Below are 23,010 nucleotides of genomic sequence, written 5' to 3'. Positions count from 1 at the left end.
ATTTGTTAACGAGGTTCACCGATATGGCTACATTCCCGGGGCTTGACTACGGGCGCTCCTTCCCGTGACACTGTCACAATACCACACACCGGCCACCCGAGCGCCGGCACACGCCGCCGGCTCCCCCTTGCACGCCTGTGCTATTATGTTGGCATAGGTTACATCGTGTGTCTAGCCCCGCTATATATGAGAGGCCTAGGATACAAGTGTCCTATTAGGACACGACTCCATATCCTATCTAAACACAATACAACTCAGAGTTCAACTGTAACCTAATTTGTACACAATATTCGACACAACTCTAACAAACTTCACCTTGACGAATATTCTCCACCACCCTGAATTTGTCAATGCGTCAAACTTCCATGTACATTGGACTTGAGCTTATCCCATGAGTATCGCTGCTACTCCAAAGACTCCATATGACTCCACCTGCAACTTGTAGTTCCTTCTTTTCTTGATCACGGTCAACACTCGAGCAAAATTAAGTTCCTTGTTACTCTAGTTTGTGCTCCTAACTTCCAGAGCATCAGTCCAACGCCATCACACACTGATCACTGACCTGCATGAAAGTGAACAACTCACATATTGGGTGTCACACATAAGAGTTACCCGAACTCAACATCACCGCTCCTTTCTTGACCGCCTGTCTGAAACTTGAAGAAATTTCACCATTGCTTGGAATCATCCCGAGTCAAATTCGCAGTTGTCTCACCACATGTATGACCACCGGAGCCCTGGCCTGTCTCCATGTCCCGTGCATACCGCATGCCTCGCCGCTATTACTGCGTCGAGCCTCTGCTGTCCCGGTCGAGTCTCAAGGGTCCGAAACCACACCACTCAACTCCCACTGCAGAGTACCACCGATCATCACCGACCGATGACGAGTTTCACGCTTCCATCAGACCACTGGGCTCCAGTCCGAACTGCGTGCCTCTCGCTTTTTTCCCAGCTGAATAGGCTTCGATTCTCTGGATCCTTACACCGTAGCCCCTCAATCCAGCTCCACCTTCAACATGACTCCATGGTAGATGATCAGTCCACCCTCCCACGCCCTGTAGACTCCAAGCTCTCATGTGCACCGTCTTGAATCAACCCTGCGCAATAGTCTGTCGAAGCCGCACAAGTCCTCAAGCCTGCACCACGTGTTTCCACGTCCCAGAAGTCAGCCACCATCAGTATCACGCTTCTATGTCGCCGTCGCCGATCCCACCACCGTCTTCTGTATCAACCGACTCGCTCGATCCGTCAGACTGTTTAGTCCGACCCAACCGAACATGTCCGGCTGCAATCATGCTCCACCCTGCATCATGACCGCTTGCACATCCGTGCATGTCTTAGACACCCTGTGTTTGCATGATCCTCATGACGCGCTTGTCCGCGCGCCTCCGCAGCCTATCCACGTGTTCCAAGCCATCTCAGCAAACCGACCCAAAAAAACTTCCTTTTTTCATGTCACTGTTTGTTGTTGCTTCTCCGTGCATCCTATAGCAGAAAAAAGATTGAACTTGATCCAACCAAAACTGCTCCGTGCATACACGTAGTCTTGGTTGCTACCCTTGCTTTTTGTCAAACAAATCTCATACACGTCTCAGCTCTGCACCAGTTCGTAGACTCCGTGACGCTTCTGGATAGCACATAAATGTGCCAAAGACGTCACCTAGGCTGTCATTAGCAGCTCCTCGGGAGCCTTTCCGCACAGCACCGCATAGGCCAGCCAGCACGTCCGTGTCCACGCTTGGCAGCCTCCGTGCCTCGCTCGCCACACGGTCTCCTGCTGCTGCACGCCTTTTGCTGCACACGGACTCGCCGGAAACACCGGATCGGACAGATACCGATTTGATCTGCCAATTATGTAGGCCTCCCACGAACACGCTGCTGCCTGAACGCTCGCCCGACCAATGTATGCAATCGATCGCCGCACGTCCTGTCTGCTGCATGTACATGTATCTCCCTCTGATTTGCTTTTCCGATCTCGCAGAGAACCACGCCGCAGTCGGCTGCATCTTGACTCAATCCCTCTTCTAAATCAACGATCCGCAGCCTCCGAATAATCTAGCTCATGATACCACTTGTTAGAATAAATCCGAGGCACTCCGTCGATCATCCGAGGACCAAGCAATCACACGAGCACAACACCGAGATTTGTTAATGAGGTTCATCGATATGGCTACATCCCCAGGGCTTGACTACGGACGCTCCTCCCCGTGACACCGTCACAATACCACACACCGGCCATCTGGGCGCCGGCACACGCCGCCGGCTCCCCCTTTGCGCGCCTGTGCTATTATGTTGGCATAGGTTACATCGTGTGTCTAGCCCCGCTATATATGAGAGGCCTAGGATACAAGTGTCCTACTAGGACACGACTCCATATCCTATCTAAACACAATACAACTTAGAATCCAACTGTAAACCTAACTTGTACACAATATTCGACACAACTCTAACACCTGACACAAATATTTGTAAGCCCCTTAAGGGCGTCTTCTAAGCGGACCTTCAAACCTTCTATATGTCCGTGGAACAGTTCAGAAGTATGGATTGGATTTCTATATCTTACCAACAAACGTGTATGTAGGAGGGGGGATTTCTGTATCTTACCAACAAACGTGTATGTAGGAGGGGGGATTTGCGAGAGTCCAAACATCCGACTGACGAACAACAAAGCACTATGTATCCATGCCCTCTCTCTCCTCTCCAAAAAATAATCTTGAACAGAGATGGCGAGCGTCGATGCCACCACGAGGGCACATCCGCCATGACCGCCGGCAAGCGCTCCATCCCGGTCGTGGCCTTCTCCTATCTCTCCACTCTTTCTCCCTCCCTTCACCTTCCACCTCTCTTCTTCTGACGCCCACCATGGATGGGCAGCTCGAGCTTGAGCTCAGCTCCGGCACCCGTGGCTGCGCCCATGGTTGGCTGCGTCTGTGGCCGCACGCACTGCCATTGCACGCAAGGTGTTTGATCAACTGCCTCAGCAGAAAAATATGGAATGTTTTAAGTTTAGCTTTGGACGGCACGCTCCCGTATCATGTTTGCGGACACAGTCTGAATGTAAAAAAGGACATTTACGGTGTCCTTTTAGGGGCTAGCGTTGGAGATGCCATATACACTTCGTCTTCCCAACCCCATGAACATTGGAATACTCTCTTTCCCCAGCAACAAAATGGCTTATTAATGACATCTTAAGATAATTTAACATTACCGCACTAACCCTCTTAGGTCCAATAATATCAAGTGATGAGTTCTTGATAAATAAAGGCAAATCACTTTTATGTTTGATGTGATAATTTTTAGGTACAAAAAGTCGGTAAATTTTGAAAGGTTGCATGGCAAAGTTTTTTTGGGAATTGATTACTACTGACAGTACACGGTTATGGTAATTGCTACTCTGCTACTGAGCTCAAATGTGAGGATTTGGATCATTTGCCCCACTTTACATGGGGCTTGATGATTTGCCCCAGGGTTGTCTCAATGGCTAGTGGCCCCAGCCCCACCCGTCACTCGGGGGGAGGAGGGGGGGGGGGGGCAAACAATCAAAATTACTAATTTAAATTTCTCGCTCAAATGCACGCGGCAGTAACAATGACATCAAAAAATAGTAAACAAATTCAAAAATATCTGCAATAACAGGAGGATGAGTTCGTTAATTACGTACCCACCGACATACTTTGCAAGTATGTTCTTGACCTGGTTCTCGTCTCACTTTGTATAAACCATTTTTAAAATTTAGAGTGGTTATGACTTAGATCCCTCACCACCAATTAATGCTGAAAGGGTCTTCCCGATGACCAACTAAACAAATTTGTACTATTTTTCTGATTACAAAAATCTACACTTTAGTCCATACAGGAAAGATCAACTCGTTTCCGTTGCAATGCAAGATGTACAAGCAAGTGAGCATTTACTAGATGGGAAGACTTAGTCCATAGAGGGAAAGAGCATCGCATTTACATCTATGTTATGCTATTCTATAGAGTCAACTGAAATTTAGCATTCTGATTTAAAAAAATGTACCCTTAGTCCATACAGGGAAAGAGCATCTCATTTCAGTTGCCTACTAACTAATGTAATATGTACGAGCAAGTGACCATCTACTAGATGTGAAGACTTGGCTAGAAGCGGTATTGACTAATCATCCTATCTAAGCAGCCCGCGTTGCTAGTGCCTAACCTAGTACACAATCATTAAAGATAGCTTAAAACTAAACAACCTGCGTACTAGCACTCCTACATTGTGAGCTGACACCCACAAGATCTGTGTTACGATACATAATTGACTGATTATAATGCTCGCGGCAATTTACTAATGGGCATTATGTTAGAGAAGAGAATACTTGGATATGTCTCAACCAGCATTAGTCCCATGATCCCAATTTTAACATTACAGATATTCTAGAAAAACCCAAGAATGTTCACAAGACATATGTCTACAACCTCTAAAAAAATTCAGATCGAAATACGTAATACACACTGAGAAAGAAAAAACACAAATTCAAGCAAAAAAGACACTATTCACGACGAATTTGTCCTTGTTGTTTCTGCATTTGTGTTTCTAATTTCAATTCAAAGTTGGTAGGAGCTGTAGACACATGTCTTGTGAACATTTATGATTATTTTTAGAACTTCTTGAAATGTTCAAACTTGAAATTTCTAAACTAGGAGCATGTGAGGGCTATTATCAGTGGATATTTTCCGGTCTCAATCAATAGCCATACTCTCTGCATAAACTTTTAGGTTTTTCCCCTAATAATGTTTTGTCTTGTGAGCATCGTCTCCTACGACGGACTCGCCTCCTCCATGCGGCGTAGTGCGGTTGGGCAGCAACATCAGTTGAGGCGATGGACACCGCGCCCTACGCCCATCCCATGGCGGCGGCCATGGCGTGGCCACCTGCCACTGTGCTTGCCTCTCCGCTTGAGACCAACGACCGGAGCCGACTCCGCACTTGGATCCCTAACTTGCAAGGAGCGCAGGCATTTGTAGATGCAGGGGCGAATGAACACGGCGCCAGCGAGCCAGGAGGGGCTGCGGGTGCTTCACACGCTCCATCCCCTATCCCTGGTTGCCACCGTGCCATCTTCAGTTCGGCAAGCGGTCGCATGTGGTCACACAAGTCCAGCATGGTAGGCTGTGGTGGCTGCGACATAGCGATGCTGGTAGGCTTCACGACGTGGTCGTCGGGGTAACGATCCTAGACAAGAGGGTGGCAGCGTGATGTGCATGACCTCCTTTAGCGGCGTGCGCACTGAAGCAGTGACGCCTGTGGTTGTGCCTATAACTAGTTATGTGCATGATGGTGGCGTCGTCACTCAGAGACAGCGCGGAGGAGCCGCCGGGTCGGAGATTGACCTCGGGAGCGCCCATAGGTGAAAACCTAGCGCCAATGGTAGGCATCTTTTCGGCAGAGGTTAGAAGCGTAGATTCGGCATTCCTATGTATAGATCGGATGCAGCGGCGCACTGGTTGGTGTAGCTCAATGACCGCAAGATTTTTCGGATCAGATGAATTTGGCATGATGCCCCGAACATTGGCCCGGTCGCATTGGGAGGTTGTGTGATGCACAACCCACCTCCCCCCACCACTGCTGGTGAAAGCCGCATGGTGGCACGACCATGATGCACACGACAACCATCGGCAAGACCGCAGTGCAATGGTGATCAGAAGAGACGAGATGGCGTCTTCCCTTCTGGTGTTTTCTCCTTTGGCCGGCTAGTTTTGTGTGAGTAGGCCGGTCGAATGATGGGTGATGACTATGGCGATAGACATCAAGATGCTTTATCCATGGGTGAAAACTCAGGATCTTGCCTTATGGGTTAATCGGGAAGCGTCAACGCTCGTGCATTGTTACATTGTTGAAGGTGTTGGTTCGAAGATCCGCTTCGGGTTCACAACCCTTGGTCTGACATCTGGTTGGACTAGGTAACATTGGCGTGCGAGCAATGTTTACTTCTTGAAGGCGTGGACTTGAAGCATTGTGTCCTTTGTCTGCTAATATCTTGTTGTAGGTTTGGTGGTACAGTTTGGGGAGGTTGTCGCGAGGCAGATCCAATGTGGATGGCCACAATTTTTTTCCTCTTTGTAAACCAATTTGTTCAGCGTTTGCAATAATTAATAATACATGGCTGTGTGGATCAGCAAAAGCTGAGGGTTGTCTCCTCTTTTCAGGATAAATAAATAATGCTTTACATCCACAGCTTCCCATTGCGACTATAAAAGAGAGTGTGGCAACTAAAATAGAGTGTGGGTGCATTAATTGCGCTCCTTCCTAGTAGTGACTGCACACAAATCTTAACTACCACACACATGGGTGTGGAGAGAGAGAGAGAGAGAGAGAGAGAGAGAGTACATGCATTTTGTTAATAAATTGAAGGGACAAGCTTGCATAGCCAATCAGGCTTGTATGCGAAACTGAACGAGTCGTCCGATTCATGCAAAACCAGGTGAAATTAGTCTAGATCTAACGGAACACTCCTTTTTTTTTGGGTATGTGGATCCAAGGTTATGCACAGGGAGGACTAGTTTTATTTTTCAAGTTGCAGTTTTTGATAGGGGACCTACACTGAGCTTGAGAAGATTCTTTTCTGGTCATCTTTCTGCATCTATGACCAAGTCTCATCACACATTGGGAGGTACCAAACAGATACCGTAACACTCAAATTGTACAATTAAAACACTTGACGTACCCAATGAGTTGTGTCAGCTGAAGGTTTGGACCGTTTCCACGCAAAAAGTACAAATAAAAGGTTTGAACTGTTGGGCTGTTCGTCAACTGCAATCTTTGGTGCTTCATGCATCACCTCAAAGTCATCAGTATTTAGTTAAGTCTCATTTGCACTTTCTGAAGTGAAGGAAGGTTCCCCAGCGCTGACGCAACAAAGTAATCATTGAAGTTAATGTTGGCATCCTTCAAGGCCGAGATGTGGTCTTCAATTCGACGCGAAGAGATTCCAGTCTCGGCATTCTCTACTCCCCAGTAGAAACCTGACCGGTGCAGACGTGCCGAAGTGAGTACCCCAATCTGGTGAATGCGCGAAAACCTTGAAAGTGATAGTTAGTACTCCCTCCGTCTAGGTCTTTTAGGCCGGCGGGCAACCCGACGTGTCTGTTTTTACTAGGCTGATGGCTAAAATGTGTTACTATCGCTGAAATCAAGCACCACACAATGGACACCACAATCAATTACCTTCGCACAATGTGCCTCTACCGGCATGACCATGTATTTATGAGTTCATCCGAGTATCCTTCTCTATATGAGTTCCTCCTAGTATCCTTCTCTAAGCTCAAAAACCATGTCCCTCCCTGTGCTCTAAACGATCAAACCTTGGGCTGCCCACTTCCAAATCAAAGTTTCTTTCTTCACTAGATAGTTCCCTCAAAAATTGTGTAGATGCAATACATATATGTCCTCATATGGACCCCTTGTATTATTGATAACAGTAAAATACCTATAAATCAACAAGACAACACGAGGGCCATGAATTAACAAATGTATAGAGCATTATGTGCGAATTTTACTTTTTACCACAAAGTTGTGACATTGTGACAGCTTTTACCGAATTTGTTGTGACACTATGACAACTTTCACCCGATCTATTGATTATCATTTACAGGCTAACATGACAGTTGATTGGGCACACAACCAACCCGACATGTACTCATTAGGGACATATAGAATATAAAGTCAGATACAATGAAATCCTATATAAGACCTCTTGTAGTAGTGGGTAGTATCATAGACTAGTATCGTACCTCCGCAATGCGTAGAAATCTAGTTGTGTCTTTTTTGTTTTGTTTTTGAACTATTTGTTTTTCAAACTATTTTCAGTTGTCTCAGAAATAGCAAATGCGTAGAAATATATAATTGCTCCGTCCTTAATTACTTGTCGCAGAAATGGATGTATCTAAAACTAAAAATACATTCAAGACGGAGGGAGTATATACCTATCTAGCTGTTGAGTTTTGGCCGGTTGTATTTGATCGGCCAGAACTCTGAAATGTGATCCTTCCCGCGGTGCACTGTAAGTACGTGCGGCGGCCTCGATCCAGTTGCAGTATTTGACCATGCGGGCGGAAGTCGTGGCCGATGGTTTAGTATGGCTACCACGACGACGACGACGACTTAGCTAGCGCTATATAATCTCCCACAGGGCAAGCATCTCGTCGACACGAACAAGCTAGCTAGGGAGATCAGCATCAGCTGTGTCTAGCTAGGTGCTCGTACCTACATAGTATAGCCACGGCTTACACCATGCCCCTGCGAGTCGAGGCCCTGGTTGCCACCGACACCGCCTCCGCCGCTGCCGACGAGGGCAGGCGTGCCAAGGACGACGTATGGGTGGCGGAGGAGGGAGACATGTCTGGAGCCAGCGCCGGCCGGCCGCTACTGTTCCGGACCATGAAGGTCAAGGGAAGCATCCTGCATCCTTACAGGTCAGTTTGCACGTGTCCATTCTGACATGCATGCTCTTTTTATTTCCTTTTATGAGTACTCTGATCTTCTCATTATTATAAGATATTTTCATTCCAGTCTGTATATAGTTCATGTTAAAATACCCGAAACGTCCTATAATTCGAAACGGATGTCGTAGTATAGTCCAGTCCTACGCTTCTGAATTTGAATACTTACGACCGTCTTTGCAACAACAACAACAGGTTCTTGATCCTGGTGCGCTTGGTCGCCATCGTCGCCTTCTTCGCGTGGCGAGTAGAACACAGGAACCATGATGGCACGTGGCTCTGGGCCACGTCCATGGTGGCGGACGCCTGGTTCGGCTTCTCATGGCTCCTCAACCAACTACCCAAACTCAACCCCATCAAACGCGTGCCGGACCTTGTGGCCCTGGCGGACCGGCACGGCGAAGCCATCCTTCCAGGTATCGACGTCTTCGTCACCACCGTCGACCCCGTGGATGAACCGGTCTTGTACACCGTGAACACCATCCTCTCTATCCTTGTCGCCGACTACCCCGTCGACAAGTACGCCTGCTACCTCTCCGACGACGGTGGCACCTTGGTGCACTACGAGGCCATGCTCCAGGTTGCCAGTTTTGCCGCGTTGTGGGTCCCGTTTTGCCGAAAGCATTGCGTCGAGCCAAGGTCCCCGGAGAACTATTTTGGGATGAAAACCCGGCCATACGTCGGGGGTATGGCAGGAGAGTTCATGAGTGATCACAGGCGTGTGCGTAGAGAATATGGTGAGTTCAAGGTGAGAATAGATTCCCTTTCTACAACCATCCGCCGACGATCTGATGCCTACAACAAAGGCGATGATGGTGTACATGCCACTTGGATGGCTGATGGGACACAATGGGCGGGTACATGGATTGAGCAAGCTGACAACCATCGAAGCGGACACCATGCTGGAATTGTTCAGGTAAACATTTTTCTGTTTGTTCATTCAGGTTAAACTTATAAGTTACACCTTTTGAATTCCTCTAAATTTATGAATCTAGCTAAATCCAAGTCTTAAATCTCAGTCCACGTGCTACATGTTGATTTGGTGGCTTAAGACACAAAATGAAAAGGAAATTTGAAAATCTGTTAGTTTTAGACTTTGAACATCAGACAAAATTAAACACAATGGATAGTCACATCTACTTAAGAGTGAATTAACAAAACTAGCTGGGTGATGTGAGGGCATCATCTTCAGTGTGTTCAAATTGGTAATTATTTTTTTATTTCATGCATGCCTCCTTTTCTTCTCATTTAGCTCCATTTGCAAAATGCATGATGTTCGACAAGAAATAAAAAAAGAACGATTTTCCGTGTGTGATCCGTCTAGGTGCAACTCAGATGATCTATCATTTTTTTATTATATATAAGAATATGTGATCATGTTGCCAAGAAATAAAAAAGAACGATTTTGCGTGTGTGGTCCGTCTAGGTGCAACTCTGATGATCTACCAGTTTTTATTTATCTAGCTATATTTACGGATATCTACCAGTTACAACCTATTTAGGTATAGGTATAAAGATCCAATAGATGCGGTATACTTAGGTAAGTCATGCAGATATAGCATAATGTAATATGTTTAGGTACGATTATGTAAACCAAAAAGATATGATCTGTTTAGATACGACCATGGATTTAACGACATGTTGAGGTAAATTATGAAGATCTAATGTTTGTGATATCTGCAAGTATGTTATGTTGATCCGACGGATACGATCTGTTTATGGATGACTACATAGATCTAATGGATGAGATTTACTAATAAAGACATGATCCATCAGATGACAACTAATTTTTTTTGGCTTTTGTTTTGAACAAGCAAAGTGCCCCTCGCAATAAGAGAGCATCATCTTTTAGTGCGGGAAATCTTGAAGTATTCTTTTTTATCTTATGTGGATATTCTTTTGCGTTGATTTATCACTTCATTGTTTAATGGACAACTTTATAGGTATCGATACATGTAGCTTTTACATTTATTTTGTATATACTGTCAGTTTAGTTATGTTCATATAGATCTAAACATTATTACCTATTTATGTATGCTTATGTGGATCTAACGATTAAGATTTGTTTAAGTAATAATTACTAAGATCTATAGACTGTGATATGTCTAGGCATGGTTATGTTGATCTAACGAGTATGATTTGCTTAGTAGCAACTATGTAGATCTAATGACACAATCTGCTTAGGTGCATTTATGTACATATAATGCTTATGATTTGTTTTGATACAATTATGAAGATATAATGAACGCAATCTGTTTAGGTACAATTATGTAGATCTAACGGCTTTGATTTATTAATAAATAGATAGTTCACCAAGTCGACGACCGGCTGTTTTGTCTTTTTTATAAGAATTTAAATCTTTTATCTCTAATTTTCTTATGTACCACATTTTTAATATCTAATAGCTATATTAATAGCATAACCCTCTATTTTATGCTGTGTTGTGGTTTTAGTATATAAAATAGTTATTCAGTTGACCGTGCGCTAGCATTTTTTTCAAATTTACTTGATTAATAAAAATGGTGTGACTACTATGCACTTTTGACAGGTCATGCTAGACCATCCAAGTTGTAAACCACAACTTGGATCGTCGGTGAGCACCAACAGTCCAATTGACTTGAGCAACATTGACACAAGACTCCCCATGCTCGTCTACATTTCCCGGGAGAAGCATCCCGGTTATGACAACCAAAAGAAGGCAGGCGCCATGAACGTGATGCTCCGCGTCTCCGCGTTACTCTCCAATGCTCCCTTCGTCATCAACTTTGACTGTGACCACTACATCAACAACTCACGAGCTCTCCGTGCCCCTATGTGCTTCATGCTCGACCCTCGCGATGGTCAGAACACGGCTTTCGTCCAATTCCCGCAACGCTTCGACGATGTCGACCCGACAGATCGCTACTCCAACCACAACCGTGTCTTCTTCGACGGCACCATGCTCTCGCTCAACGGCCTCCAAGGACCTACCTACCTCGGCACCGGTACCATGTTCCGTCGTGTCGCACTCTATGGCATGGAGCCACCACGCTATAAAGCGGAGAACATCAAGCTGGTAGGTAAGGCCGCTGAGTTGGGTAAGTCGACGCCATTCCTGAAGTCGATACCGGATGGAGCAATCCAAGAGCGGTCTATCACCCCGGTGTTGGTCGACGAGGCGCTCACGAGTGACCTGGCCACCCTGATGACATGCGCTTACGAGGACCGGACTTCATGGGGGAGAGACGTTGGGTGGGTGTACAACATCGCGACAGAGGATGTGGTGACCGGATTCCGCATCCACAGGCAAGGGTGGCGATCCATGTATTGCTCCATGGAGCCGGCCGCGTTCCGCGGAACGGCTCCGATCAACCTCACTGAGCGCCTCTACCAGGTGCTCCGGTGGTCGGGCGGCTCCCTCGAGGTGTTCTTCTCCCACAGCAACGCTCTCATCGCCAGCCGTCGGCTCCACCCTCTGCAGCGCATCGCTTACCTCAACATGTCGATCTACCCGATCGCCACGATGTTCATCCTGGCCTACAGCTTCTTCCCGGTGATGTGGCTCTTCTCCGAGGAGTCGTACTACATCCAGAGGCCGTTCGGCACGTTCATCATGTACCTCGTCGCTGTCATAGCGATGATGCACGTGATCGGCATGTTCGAGGTGAAATGGGCGGGGATCACGCTGCAAGACTGGTGGCGCAACGAGCAGTTCTACATGATCGCGGCCACGGGCGTGTACCCGACGGCGGTGCTGTACATGGCGCTGAAGCTCATCAGGGGGAAGGGGATATACTTCAGGCTCACGTCCAAGCAAACGGAGGCCTGCTCCGGCGAGAAGTTCGCCGACCTGTACACTGTGCGGTGGGTGCCTTTGCTGATCCCGACCGTGGCGGTGCTCGTCGTGAATATTGCTGCCATCGGGGCGGCGATAGGCAAGGCAGCGACATGGGGTTTTTTCACGGACCAGGCATGGCACGCGGTGCTCGGGATGGTGTTCAATGTGGGTAACCTCGTGCTCCTCTACCCGTTTGCACTCGGCATCATGGGGCAGTGGGGGAAAAGACCAGGCATACTGTTGGTCATGTTAGTCATGGCCATTGGCACCGTCGGGCTCTTGTATGTCACACTCCAGCAGGATGGTCACAGGATGTCGTTCCTAACCAGGCCATCTGGGTAGACACGTTCGTACGACCCATCTTTTACTTTATTTGTATTGTAGTGCAATAATTTGAGTATTTGAGCAGGAATGCCTTTTAGTGCTCGGAGCCTGTTCTTTGTTGGAAACAATAAATCACAATTCGTATTTCAATGTTTGAAAAAATATGGAAAAAGAATCCACATTATCATATGATTTACATATTGCAAAATCGGTGGCATTTCTCTTTGATCTAACATGGCATTTTCCTCTCTGATGGCATTTACGTTGAAGTAAGTTAACAATTGAGCTGCACAAAAATGACAAAATCATGATTTTGGGAACAGTGAACATTGTAGAAAATCATCGTTTTTTGCCTTTTTTCTTTCTGTAGCTCGCTTGTTCATGTATTTCACCACTGAAATTGTACACGCATGTATACTACATTCATATGACCATGTATATATTTCAGATTTTTTAAAACTTTGAAAAATAGTTTTTGATTTTTTTTAAAAGAAAGTGCTCCATAGAGCTCGAGCAAACAAACGCTGCACTCGTGTTCGAGTGCATATGTGATCAATTCTACATAGCATGATAACTGGTCATTGTGTGCTACTCCTAATTCTCTGTGTCTAATCTATAATAATACATAAATAGTTGATCCTCACTACACCTAATTCTCTCAACATGCAGCCTTCCACGTCAGCATTTTCTTTTAGAACTCTACACTCTTTTCTCAGTCATTTAGTTTTCCAAGTTATTAATCGGCATGTAGGACGCATCGGTTCCTCTTCCCAACCGAAGAGTCCTAAAAGAAGCTGAGACGCATCGCTTTCGTCTACACATCTCATCCGTATCTCTCCTCCGATCTATTCTTCTTCCTAACCGAGGGCTCCATGGCAGATCAGCAAAACTACACGCCTGCCCTGCCCCACTTGATGGTGGATGACCCGGGCCCTACGCCCTCCCCTAGGTCTAGAAGCTCTGGCCTCTGGCTTTCCCCGGTAGCCTGTCTTTTGGGTGCAGAAGCGGGACTGCAACCTATGTTGTGCGGACTACAGAGGTCACCACACTGCCACCACACTAGCGGTCCCAGCAGCGCATCCGACCATCTTGTGAGCAGCGATGTCTAGGCACCGGAGTTGTCTATTTGGTCGAGGATGGAGGACGCGAGCCATTGACTCCCGGTAATTCTCCAACTTCCCTGAATATATTTCTGAATAGAACAATACCTGAATCGATAAGATCAGTACCGCATGCGGTGCCGGTTGCTAGGTCGTCGCCGCATCTCCCACATCTCAAAGCCTCCTGCCAGCTCGCGCCCACCTCTCCATGGGCCATGGCTCCTCCCAAATTGCCTTGGTTATACCACTCATGCAGCTCCGCAGCTGACTGAACTTGAGGTGATAGTTTTATTCAAAGCTGATTTCTTCTTTTTTAAGTGCATGTAGTAGTAGGGAGAAGCTACAGAGTGTACAAACTTAGTCGAAACTGCTGTTATGCATCTTCAGCATTGTATCCATGTCTCTTAATGTATGAGAAATCAATTTAGTCTACAAAAAGAAGCCACAACGGGTACTTTCATCATGTTGAAATATTCTTGAGGATATATGAAGACAAGCCAATCAAATTGGACCCTGATAAAGGGCCGGAGTTCTTCGTCCCACACGTGTAGCACTTAATATTTGGGATCAAATTTACACTTGCTTTCATGACTAGCCATGCTTAGTTAACAGCCCGAGCGTTCTTGGAGAGTGGCTCAGTCGAGCCAGCTACAACCTAATAGATGTAGAGGTAGTTTGGTCTTTTCATGGTTTTACCGGCCTTCTAACATTAAAATAAAATGAAAATCAATTAAAAAGTTGCGAATGGCATAGTAATCAAGGTTATCAACGATCTACGCAGTGGTATTGCGGAGGCAATATGGAAAGTGGCAATTTTGCAAATCCACACGAAGGAGTTGGCAAAAATCCAAATACATGACTTCATACAGTCTAGGCCCCGACACTTTCTGGTAAGAAAAATATTAGCAGTAGGTTTATTTGCATAATAGTTATGTGTTCTTTGATCATGTATGGTTATCAAATGCAGTTCATAGAGGGCAAAGTACTCAAAAGTATGTGATACAATTAGCTTATGTACTTACCTAATTTCTGTCAAAATAACAAGTGGAATCTGTAATATGATATAACATTCTTACCAGTCTGGATTAGTTTATGAGTCTTTTTCATGGATATTCTTCTGGGAGCTCCATTATCCAATTTTTTTGGTAGCTTTAGATGAAAGATCCATTGCTTAACTAAGTATGTCAAAAGAGTACCTTCCAAAATTATTGATTTGTCTCTTGCATCTGATTTTCATTTGTAACTAGATGAATAATTTAGATCTAGGTGCTTATCATGCTCCTTTCAGTTCAGTGCTTTGAGACAAAAAGAAATGGTACTTTATTCAAAAAGAAAGAGAAAAGGAAAAAAATGTGTTGGGAGAAAAGGATTCTTTTAGTTAGGTTGGGAGAAAAGGAATTGGTACTCTTTTGCTCTGGTGACTATGATTGGTTTTATTCTTATTGTTGTTGCTGGAGCTCTGTTACCCACTTTCAAGTAAAGCAAACTACCAGAATGATTAATCTTTGTTTATATTTGAACTATGTCCAGGAAACGCCCGGTAGATGGTCAAAGACCTTTGACCAGACGGTAACGGCACGAAAGGACATTTCTATAAGGGCACCTAATGGCACAACGGCAAATTTGAGCACACTTCGAAATTAGGGGTAAATCTGAGAAGTGGGTTCGAGTTAGGGACACAAATGTAAAAGACCCAATTATTTATTTTTTGTTGACAAAATGATCTAGCCACATAATGGCAGATGGAAATTAAAATGGTACAGTGTTAGTAATTTCTCTTTACCCTGGGAAGAAAACAACGCTGAGCAGAGATATGATAGAAATATGTGACTCTGACTCAGATATTGCTGAAGTTAATTGAGTTAGTCCTGCTGATGATGAAATGATGCACTAAAAATATAGGAGTAATAAGTAACTTGCTGCAAGTGAGAGTAAGATGCACCATGTAGCAGTGTTGAATCGTTCCAGCTAATTCCAGTGACACCTACTTGAGGGTTGAGACTGATCCAGCTCAATAGTAGAGGAATTGGTGCACGCGGTCATTTGTTTGCACCGGTACTGTCCAGCATGGTCGACAAAATTCGTATATGAACAGTTCACTGTCAACGGTGGGCAAAAATGAACAGTTTAGTTAATTGGATTTTTGTTTTATTTCTATTATCTCATCTATACACCGCATTTGTCTTTCTTTACTTTCACTAGTATAAGCGTGCACATGGGAAACGCACGTCCCGTAATCTATAATTAAAACACCTATTTTGAATTTAATTTAATTTTCAAGTTTTTTCACTAAGCCACTTAAATGTGTCTCATGACCAATGACGCAAGTGCGTGTGACGCACGATACACACATGTCTTCACATAACATTCACGATCACATAAATGCATTTCATCAATTGGTTAAAAAAATACTTACAAAAACGACAACTAAGAACATTATCTACTGTAACTTTATTTTAAACCTGACATGCCAAATGACCGTATGAAAAAATCTTCACGCGCACACCCAGATCGGACATGCCGAAGTGTGCCAGGAGGAGACGCAACCATAGCCAAGCTGTACCATGAGGGGATTCTAAGTGGCATTGAATTTTCGTTTCTTTTCTTTGTGATGTGCGTTTGATTGGAAGGAGATAAATGTTGTAATTTTATTTTCTTTGTAACGTGGGGTGTTATTATGGAAGAGTGCGTCTGACCTTTTTTCTTTTTCAATGGCCGCTTTTCCAAGGAGTAAATGGGCGCTCATTTTTGTCTTTCCTATTTCCCTAGTAACATAGGGATTTATTACAGGAGGAGCGGGATGGTCCGTGGGAATTGAATTGTGTTGAGTTGTGCTCAACATTGGCATGATCTGGGTCATTGGTCGGAGGCAATTAAATGCATGGGATTAAATGTATGCCATCAAATTTGCTCTTTTATAAGTAAATGGAGACTAGTATAAGTGTGCATGTACAATGCACGTCTCATAATTTATAATAAAAACATTTATTTTGAATCTAATTTAATTTTTAGCGATTTTTTTACTGAGCCACATATATGTGTATCATGCCCAATGACGTAAGTGTGTGTGACACACGATACACACACATGTCTACACATAACATTCACGATCACATAAATGCTTTTCCATTAGTTAAAAAAACTTTAAACACAACAACTAAACAACATTATCTACTGTAACTTTATTTTAAATGGAACACGCCCGATGATTGTACGAAAAAAAATCCCCATGGGCACACCTGGATTTGACATGCCAAAGTGTGCCAGGAGGAGACACAACCATAGCCGAGCTGTACCATGAGGGGATGTGTTTTTCCTTTTCGATGAGGCGCCGATTTTTTGAGTAAATAGCATAAAACTACTACTTTATGGGTTAGGGTTCCAAAAAACTACCGAATTTATTTTTTTCGCTGATAACTACCAAGTCAGGGGTTGGCTGTTTCACAAAACCCCAAATCCTCTTTGTTCAAAAGTTAAACATGTTTATGACAGGTCGGGCCCGCTACTAAATGCACGGTTTGGTTGACCGTTTGTTTGACCGTTAACTGACATGTGGGGTCCACATGTCAGTGTCTCTTCCTCATTTTTCCAGAATAACCCTTCTAAGTTTTTTGAAAAAAGCAACTGGGTCCCTATATGTTTTTGAAAAAAAAGCAATCGGGTCCCTAAGAAGCTGTACAACCCGCCCCGAGCAACGGCGCCGGCGGCTCGTCGGCGGCCAGGTCGCGGCCCAGGCCGAAGAAACCGTGCAGCCGAATGCTGCTGCTGCTCCTTGCTGGCCCCGCCCTGAGCAACAGCGCTGACGGCTAGCCGGCGGCCAGGACGCGGCCCAGGCCGAAGAAGCCGCGCGGGCAAACGCTGTTGCTGCTCCTTGCCGGCCTCGCCTTGAGCTACGGCGCCGGCGGCCAGGTCGCGGGCCAGGCCGAAGAAGCCGCGTGGCCGAACGCTGCTGCTGCTCCTTGCCGGCCCCATGGTGGCGGAGGCGGCCGACGAATGGGCCAGCCCACGCGTTGGCCATGCCTAGGATCTTGGACACCCGCGCGGCGGCTCCTGTGCCTGACGAGGTAGTCGCTGCTGCGGCTCCTGTGCCCGACGAGGAGGGGCTCGAGCTGCTCTGGCTGGTGGTGGTGGCGGCGGCCTGCACACAAGCCGCCCATGGCGGCGACGACCACGGGCAGAGCCCTTTGGGGGCGCGGCGGCGACAGTTTAAGGACCTGATTGCTTTTTTTAAATGATTGCAGGGACCCGATTGCTTTTTAAAAATATTTGTAGGGGCTAATCCGTAAAAATCTGTGGATGAGACACTGACATGTGGACCCCACATGTCAGTTAACGGTCAAACAAATGCCAAACGGTGCATTTAGTGGCGGGCCCGTCCTGTCATAAACATGTTTAACTTTTGAACAAAGAGGATTTGGGGTTTTTTGAAACAGCCAACCCCTGACTTGGTAGTTATCAGCGAAAAAAATAAATTCAGTAGTTTTTTGGAACCCTAACCCGTAAAGTAGTAGTTTTATGCTATTTACTCCGATTTTTTCTTTCGTTTATAACGTGTGCTGGTAAGCATTCACGTTACAGGCGATCCAAGAGACTTGCTGGGAAAGGCTGCTATACTAAACATCATTACTTCACTAGAAAGAAAGAAATGACTATAGTAGTCACTAGACTGACTATAGTAGTCCGGACTAATGAAAAACTTAGGCGCGTGCGAGACGCCGGTCGACCGGCACAAATTTGGGCCGATTGCCGCACAATCCTTCGATCGCAATGCGTGTAGCAAAAAATTGTGTTAGTTGCAGCAAAATCCAAATGATGCCGATTACACCAAAAAAAAGACATCGATTACATCAGTACCCGTCGCAGCTCTGCGCAACGCATGTTCCAGCATCACCGGCAACAGATGCAGCTTTCGGCGGCGGCATCAATGGCGGAAGGGAATGGCAGTAGGAAGTAGGTTACGGTGGGAGGGATTAAGATAAGATGGAGGGGAACGAGTGGTTTGTAGGGAACTAGTAAGCTGGTGTTGGAAATATGCCCTAGAGGCAATAATAAATTAGTTATTATTATATTTCCTTGTTCATGATAATCGTTTATTATCCATGCTAGAATTGTATTGATAGGAAACTCAGATACATGTGTGGATACATAGACAACACCATGTCCCTAGTAAGCCTCTAGTTGACTAGCTCCTTGATCAATAGATGGTTACGGTTTCCTGACCATGGACATTGGATGTCGTTGATAACGGGATCACATCATTAGGAGAATGATGTGATGGACAAGACCCAATCCTAAGCCTAGCACAAGATCATGTAGTTCGTATGCTAAAGCTTTTCTAATGTCAAGTATCGTTTCCTTAGACCATGAGATTGTGCAACTCCCGGATACCGTAGGAGTGCTTTGGGTGTGCCAAACGTCACAACGTAACTGGGTGGCTATAAAGGTACACTACAGGTATCTCCGAAAGTGTCTGTTGGGTTGGCACGAATCGAGACTGGGATTTGTCACTCCGTGTAAACGGAGAGGTATCTCTGGGCCCACTCGGTAGGACATCATCATAATGTGCACAATGTGATCAAGGAGTTGATCACGGGATGATGTGTTACGGAACGAGTAAAGAGACTTGCCGGTAACGAGATTGAACAAGGTATCGGATACCGACGATCGAATCTCGGGCAAGTACAATACCGCTAGACAAAGGGAATTGAATACGGGATTGATCAAATCCTCGACATCGTGGTTCATCCGATGAGATCATCGTGGAACATGTGGGAACCAACATGGGTATCCAGATCCCGCTGTTGGTTATTGAGCGGAGAGTCGTCTCGGTCATGTCTGCATGTCTCCCGAACCCGTAGGGTCTACACACTTAAGGTTCGGTGACACTAGGGTTATAGAGATATTAGTATGCGGTAACCCGAAAGTTGTTCGGAGTCCCGGATGAGATCCCGGACGTCACGACGAGTTCCGGAATGGTCCGGAGGTAAAGATTTATATATGGGAAGTCTTGTTTTGGTCGCCGGAAAAGTTTCGCGCATTATCGGTATTGTACCGGGAGTGCCGAAAGGGGTCCGGGGGTCCACCAAGGGGGTCCACCTGCCCCGGGGGGGGCACATGGGCTGTAGGGGGTGTGTGCCTTGGCCTATATGGGCCAAGGGCACCAGCCCCAAGAGGCCCATGTGCCAAGAGATAAGGGAAAGAAAGAGTCCTAAAAGGGGAAGGCACCTCCTAGGTGCCTTGGGGAGGATGGACTCCTCCCTGGCCGCACCCTTCCTTGGAGGAAGGGCCAAGGCTGCGCCCCCCCTCTCCCTTGGCCCTATATATAGTGGGGGAAGGGAGGGCAGCAATACCTAAGCCCTGGCGCCTCCCTCTCCCTCCCATGACACATCTCCCTCCTCCCGCAGCGCTTGGCGAAGCCCTGTTGGAATCCCGCTACTTCCACCACCACGCCGTCGTGCTGCTGGATCTCCATAAACCTCTCCTCCCCCCTTGCTGGATCAAGAAGGAGGAGACGTCGCTGCTTCGTACGTGTGTTGAACGCGGAGGTGTCGTCCGTTCGGCACTAGGATCATCGGTGATTTGGATCACGACGAGTACGACTCCTTCAACCCCGTTCTCTTGAACGCTTCCGCATAGCGATCTACAAGGGTATGTAGATGCACTCTCCTTCCCTCGTTGCTGGTTTCTCCATAGATAGATCTTGGTGACACGTAGGAAAATTTTGAATTTCTGCTACGTTCCCCAACAGTGGCATCATGAGCTAGGTTTATTGCGTAGATTCTATGCACGAGTAGAACACAAAGTAGTTGTGAGCGTTGATTTTGTTCAATATGCTTACCGTTACTAGTCCAATCTTGTTTCGACGGTATTGTGGGATGAAGCGGCCCGGACCGACCTTACACGTACTCTTACGTGAGACTGGTTCCACCGACTGACATGCAGTAGTTGCATAAGGTGGCTAGCGGGTGTCTGTCTCTCCCACTTTAGTTGGAACGGATTCGATGAAAAGGGTCCTTATGAAGGGTAAATAGCAATTGGCATATCACGTTGTGGTTTTGCATAGGTAAGAAACGTTCTTGCTAGAAACCCATAGCAGCCACGTAAAACATGCAAACAACAATTAGAGGACGTCTAACTTGTTTTTGCAGGGTATGCTATGTGATGTGATATGGCCAAAGGGTGTGATGAATGATTTATGTGATGTATGAGATGATCATGTTCTTGTAATAGGAATCACGACTTGCATGTCGATGAGTATGAAAACCGGCAGGAGCCATAGGAGTTGTCTTAATTTATTTATGACCTGCGTGTCAACATAAAGTCATGTAATTACTTTACTTTATTGCTAACCGTTAGCTGTAGTAGTAGAAGTAATAGTTGGCGAGACAACTTCATGAAGACACGATGATGGAGATCATGATGATGGAGATCATGGTGTCATGCCGGTGACGATGATGATCATGGAGCCCCGAAGATGGAGATCAAAAGGAGCAATATGATATTGGCCATATCATGTCACTATTTGATTGCATGTGATGTTTATCATGTTTTTGCATCTTGTTTACTTAGAACGACGGTAGTAAATAAGATGATCCCTCATAATAATTTCAAGAAATTGTTCCCCCTAACTGTGCATCGTTGCGAAAGTTCGTCGTTTTGAAGCACCACGTGATGATCGGGTGTGATAGATTCTTACGTTCGAATACAACGGGTGTTGACGAGCCTAGCATGTACAGACATGGCCTCGGAACACATGCGAAACACTTAGGTTAACTTGACGAGCCTAGCATGTACAGACATGGCCTCGGAACACAAGAGACCGAAAGGTCGAGCATGAGTCGTATAGAAGATACGATCAACATGAAGATGTTCACCGATGTTGACTAGTCCGTCTCACGTGATGATCGGACACGGCCTAGTTGACTCGGATGATGTAATCACTTAGATGACTAGAGGGATGTCTATCTGAGTGGGAGTTCATAAGATGAACTTAATTATCCTGAACATAGTCAAAAGGTCTTCGCAAATTATGTCGTAGCTCGCGCTTCAGTTCTACTGTTTAGTTATGTTCCTAGAGAAAATTTAGTTGAAAGTTGATAGTAGCAATTATGCGGACTAGGTCCGTAAACTGAGGATTGTCCTCATTGCTTCATAGAAGGCTTATGTCCTTAATGCACCGCTCAGTGTGCTGAACCTCGAACGTCGTCTGTGGATGTTACGAACATCTGACATACACATTTTGATAACTACGTGATAGTTCAGTTAAACGGTTTAGAGTTGAGGCACCGAAGACGTTTTAAAACGTCGCGAAACATATGAGATGTTTCGAGGGCTGAAATTGGGATTTCAGGCTCGTGCCCACGTCAAGAGGTATAAGACCTCCGACGATTTTTCTTAGCCTGCAAACTAAGGGAGAAAAGCTCAATTGTTGAGCTTGTGCTCAGATTGTCTGAGTACAACAATCATTTGAATCAAGTGGGAGTTGATCTTCCAAATGAGATAGTGATGTTTCTCCGAAGTCATTACCACCAAGCTGCTAGAGCTTCGTGATGAACTATAATGTATCGGGGACATATATGATGATCCTTGAGATATTCGCGATGTTTGACACCACAAAAGTAGAGATCAAGAAGGAGCATCAATTGTTGATGGTTTGTGAAACCACTAGTTTTAAGGAGGGCAAGGGCAAAAGGGATGCTTCATGAAATGGCAAATCAGCTGCTGCTCTAGTGAAGAAACCCAAGGTTAAACCCAAACCCGAGACTAAGTGCTTCTGTAATAAGGGGAACAACCACTGGAGTAGAATTACCCTAGATACTTGGTAGATGAGAAGGCTGTCGATAGAAGTATATTGGATATACATTATGTTAATGTGTACTTTACTAGTACTCCTAGTAGCACCAGGGTATTAGATACCGGTTCGGTTGCTAAGTGTTAGTAGCTCGAAATAAAAGCTATGGAATAAACGGAGACTAGCCAAAAGGTGAGATGACGATATGTGTTGGAAGTATTTCCATGGTTGATCAAATATCCTACGCTCCCTCTACCATCAAGATTGGTGTTTGCGTTGAGCATAGACATGATTGGATTATGTCTATCGCAATACAGTTATTCATTTAAGGAGAGAGTAATGGTTACTCTGTTTATTTGAATAATACCTTCAATGGTCTTACACCTAAAATGAATGGTTTATTGAATCTCGATCGTAGTGATACACATGTTCATGCCAAAAGATAGTAATGATAGTACCACCTACTTGTGGCACTGCCACGTAAGTCACATCGGTATAAAACACATGAAGAAGCTC

General features: G+C 45.5%; 1 protein-coding gene across 1 annotated transcript; it reads left to right on the top strand.

Annotated features, from left to right (window-relative positions):
• The first annotated feature begins 8,158 nt into the window (after positions 1–8,158).
• LOC125531374 (mixed-linked glucan synthase 2) lies at positions 8,159–12,753 on the top strand. Its single transcript, XM_048695786.2, has 3 exons — positions 8,159–8,435; positions 8,658–9,378; positions 11,011–12,753. The coding sequence occupies exons 1-3, from the start codon at positions 8,254–8,256 to the stop codon at positions 12,619–12,621; spliced, it is 2,514 nt and encodes an 837-aa protein (XP_048551743.2). The 5' UTR covers positions 8,159–8,253; the 3' UTR covers positions 12,622–12,753.
• Positions 12,754–23,010: the final 10,257 nt, after the last annotated feature.

The sequence above is a fragment of the Triticum urartu genome, chromosome 7A (assembly GCF_056163025.1).
Source record: "Triticum urartu cultivar PI428250 chromosome 7A, HENAU_Tu73, whole genome shotgun sequence".
NCBI classification, from domain to species: Eukaryota; Viridiplantae; Streptophyta; class Magnoliopsida; order Poales; family Poaceae; genus Triticum; species Triticum urartu.
Note: the sequence above shows the minus strand (reverse complement) of the source record. Positions and strands in the feature narration are given on the sequence as shown.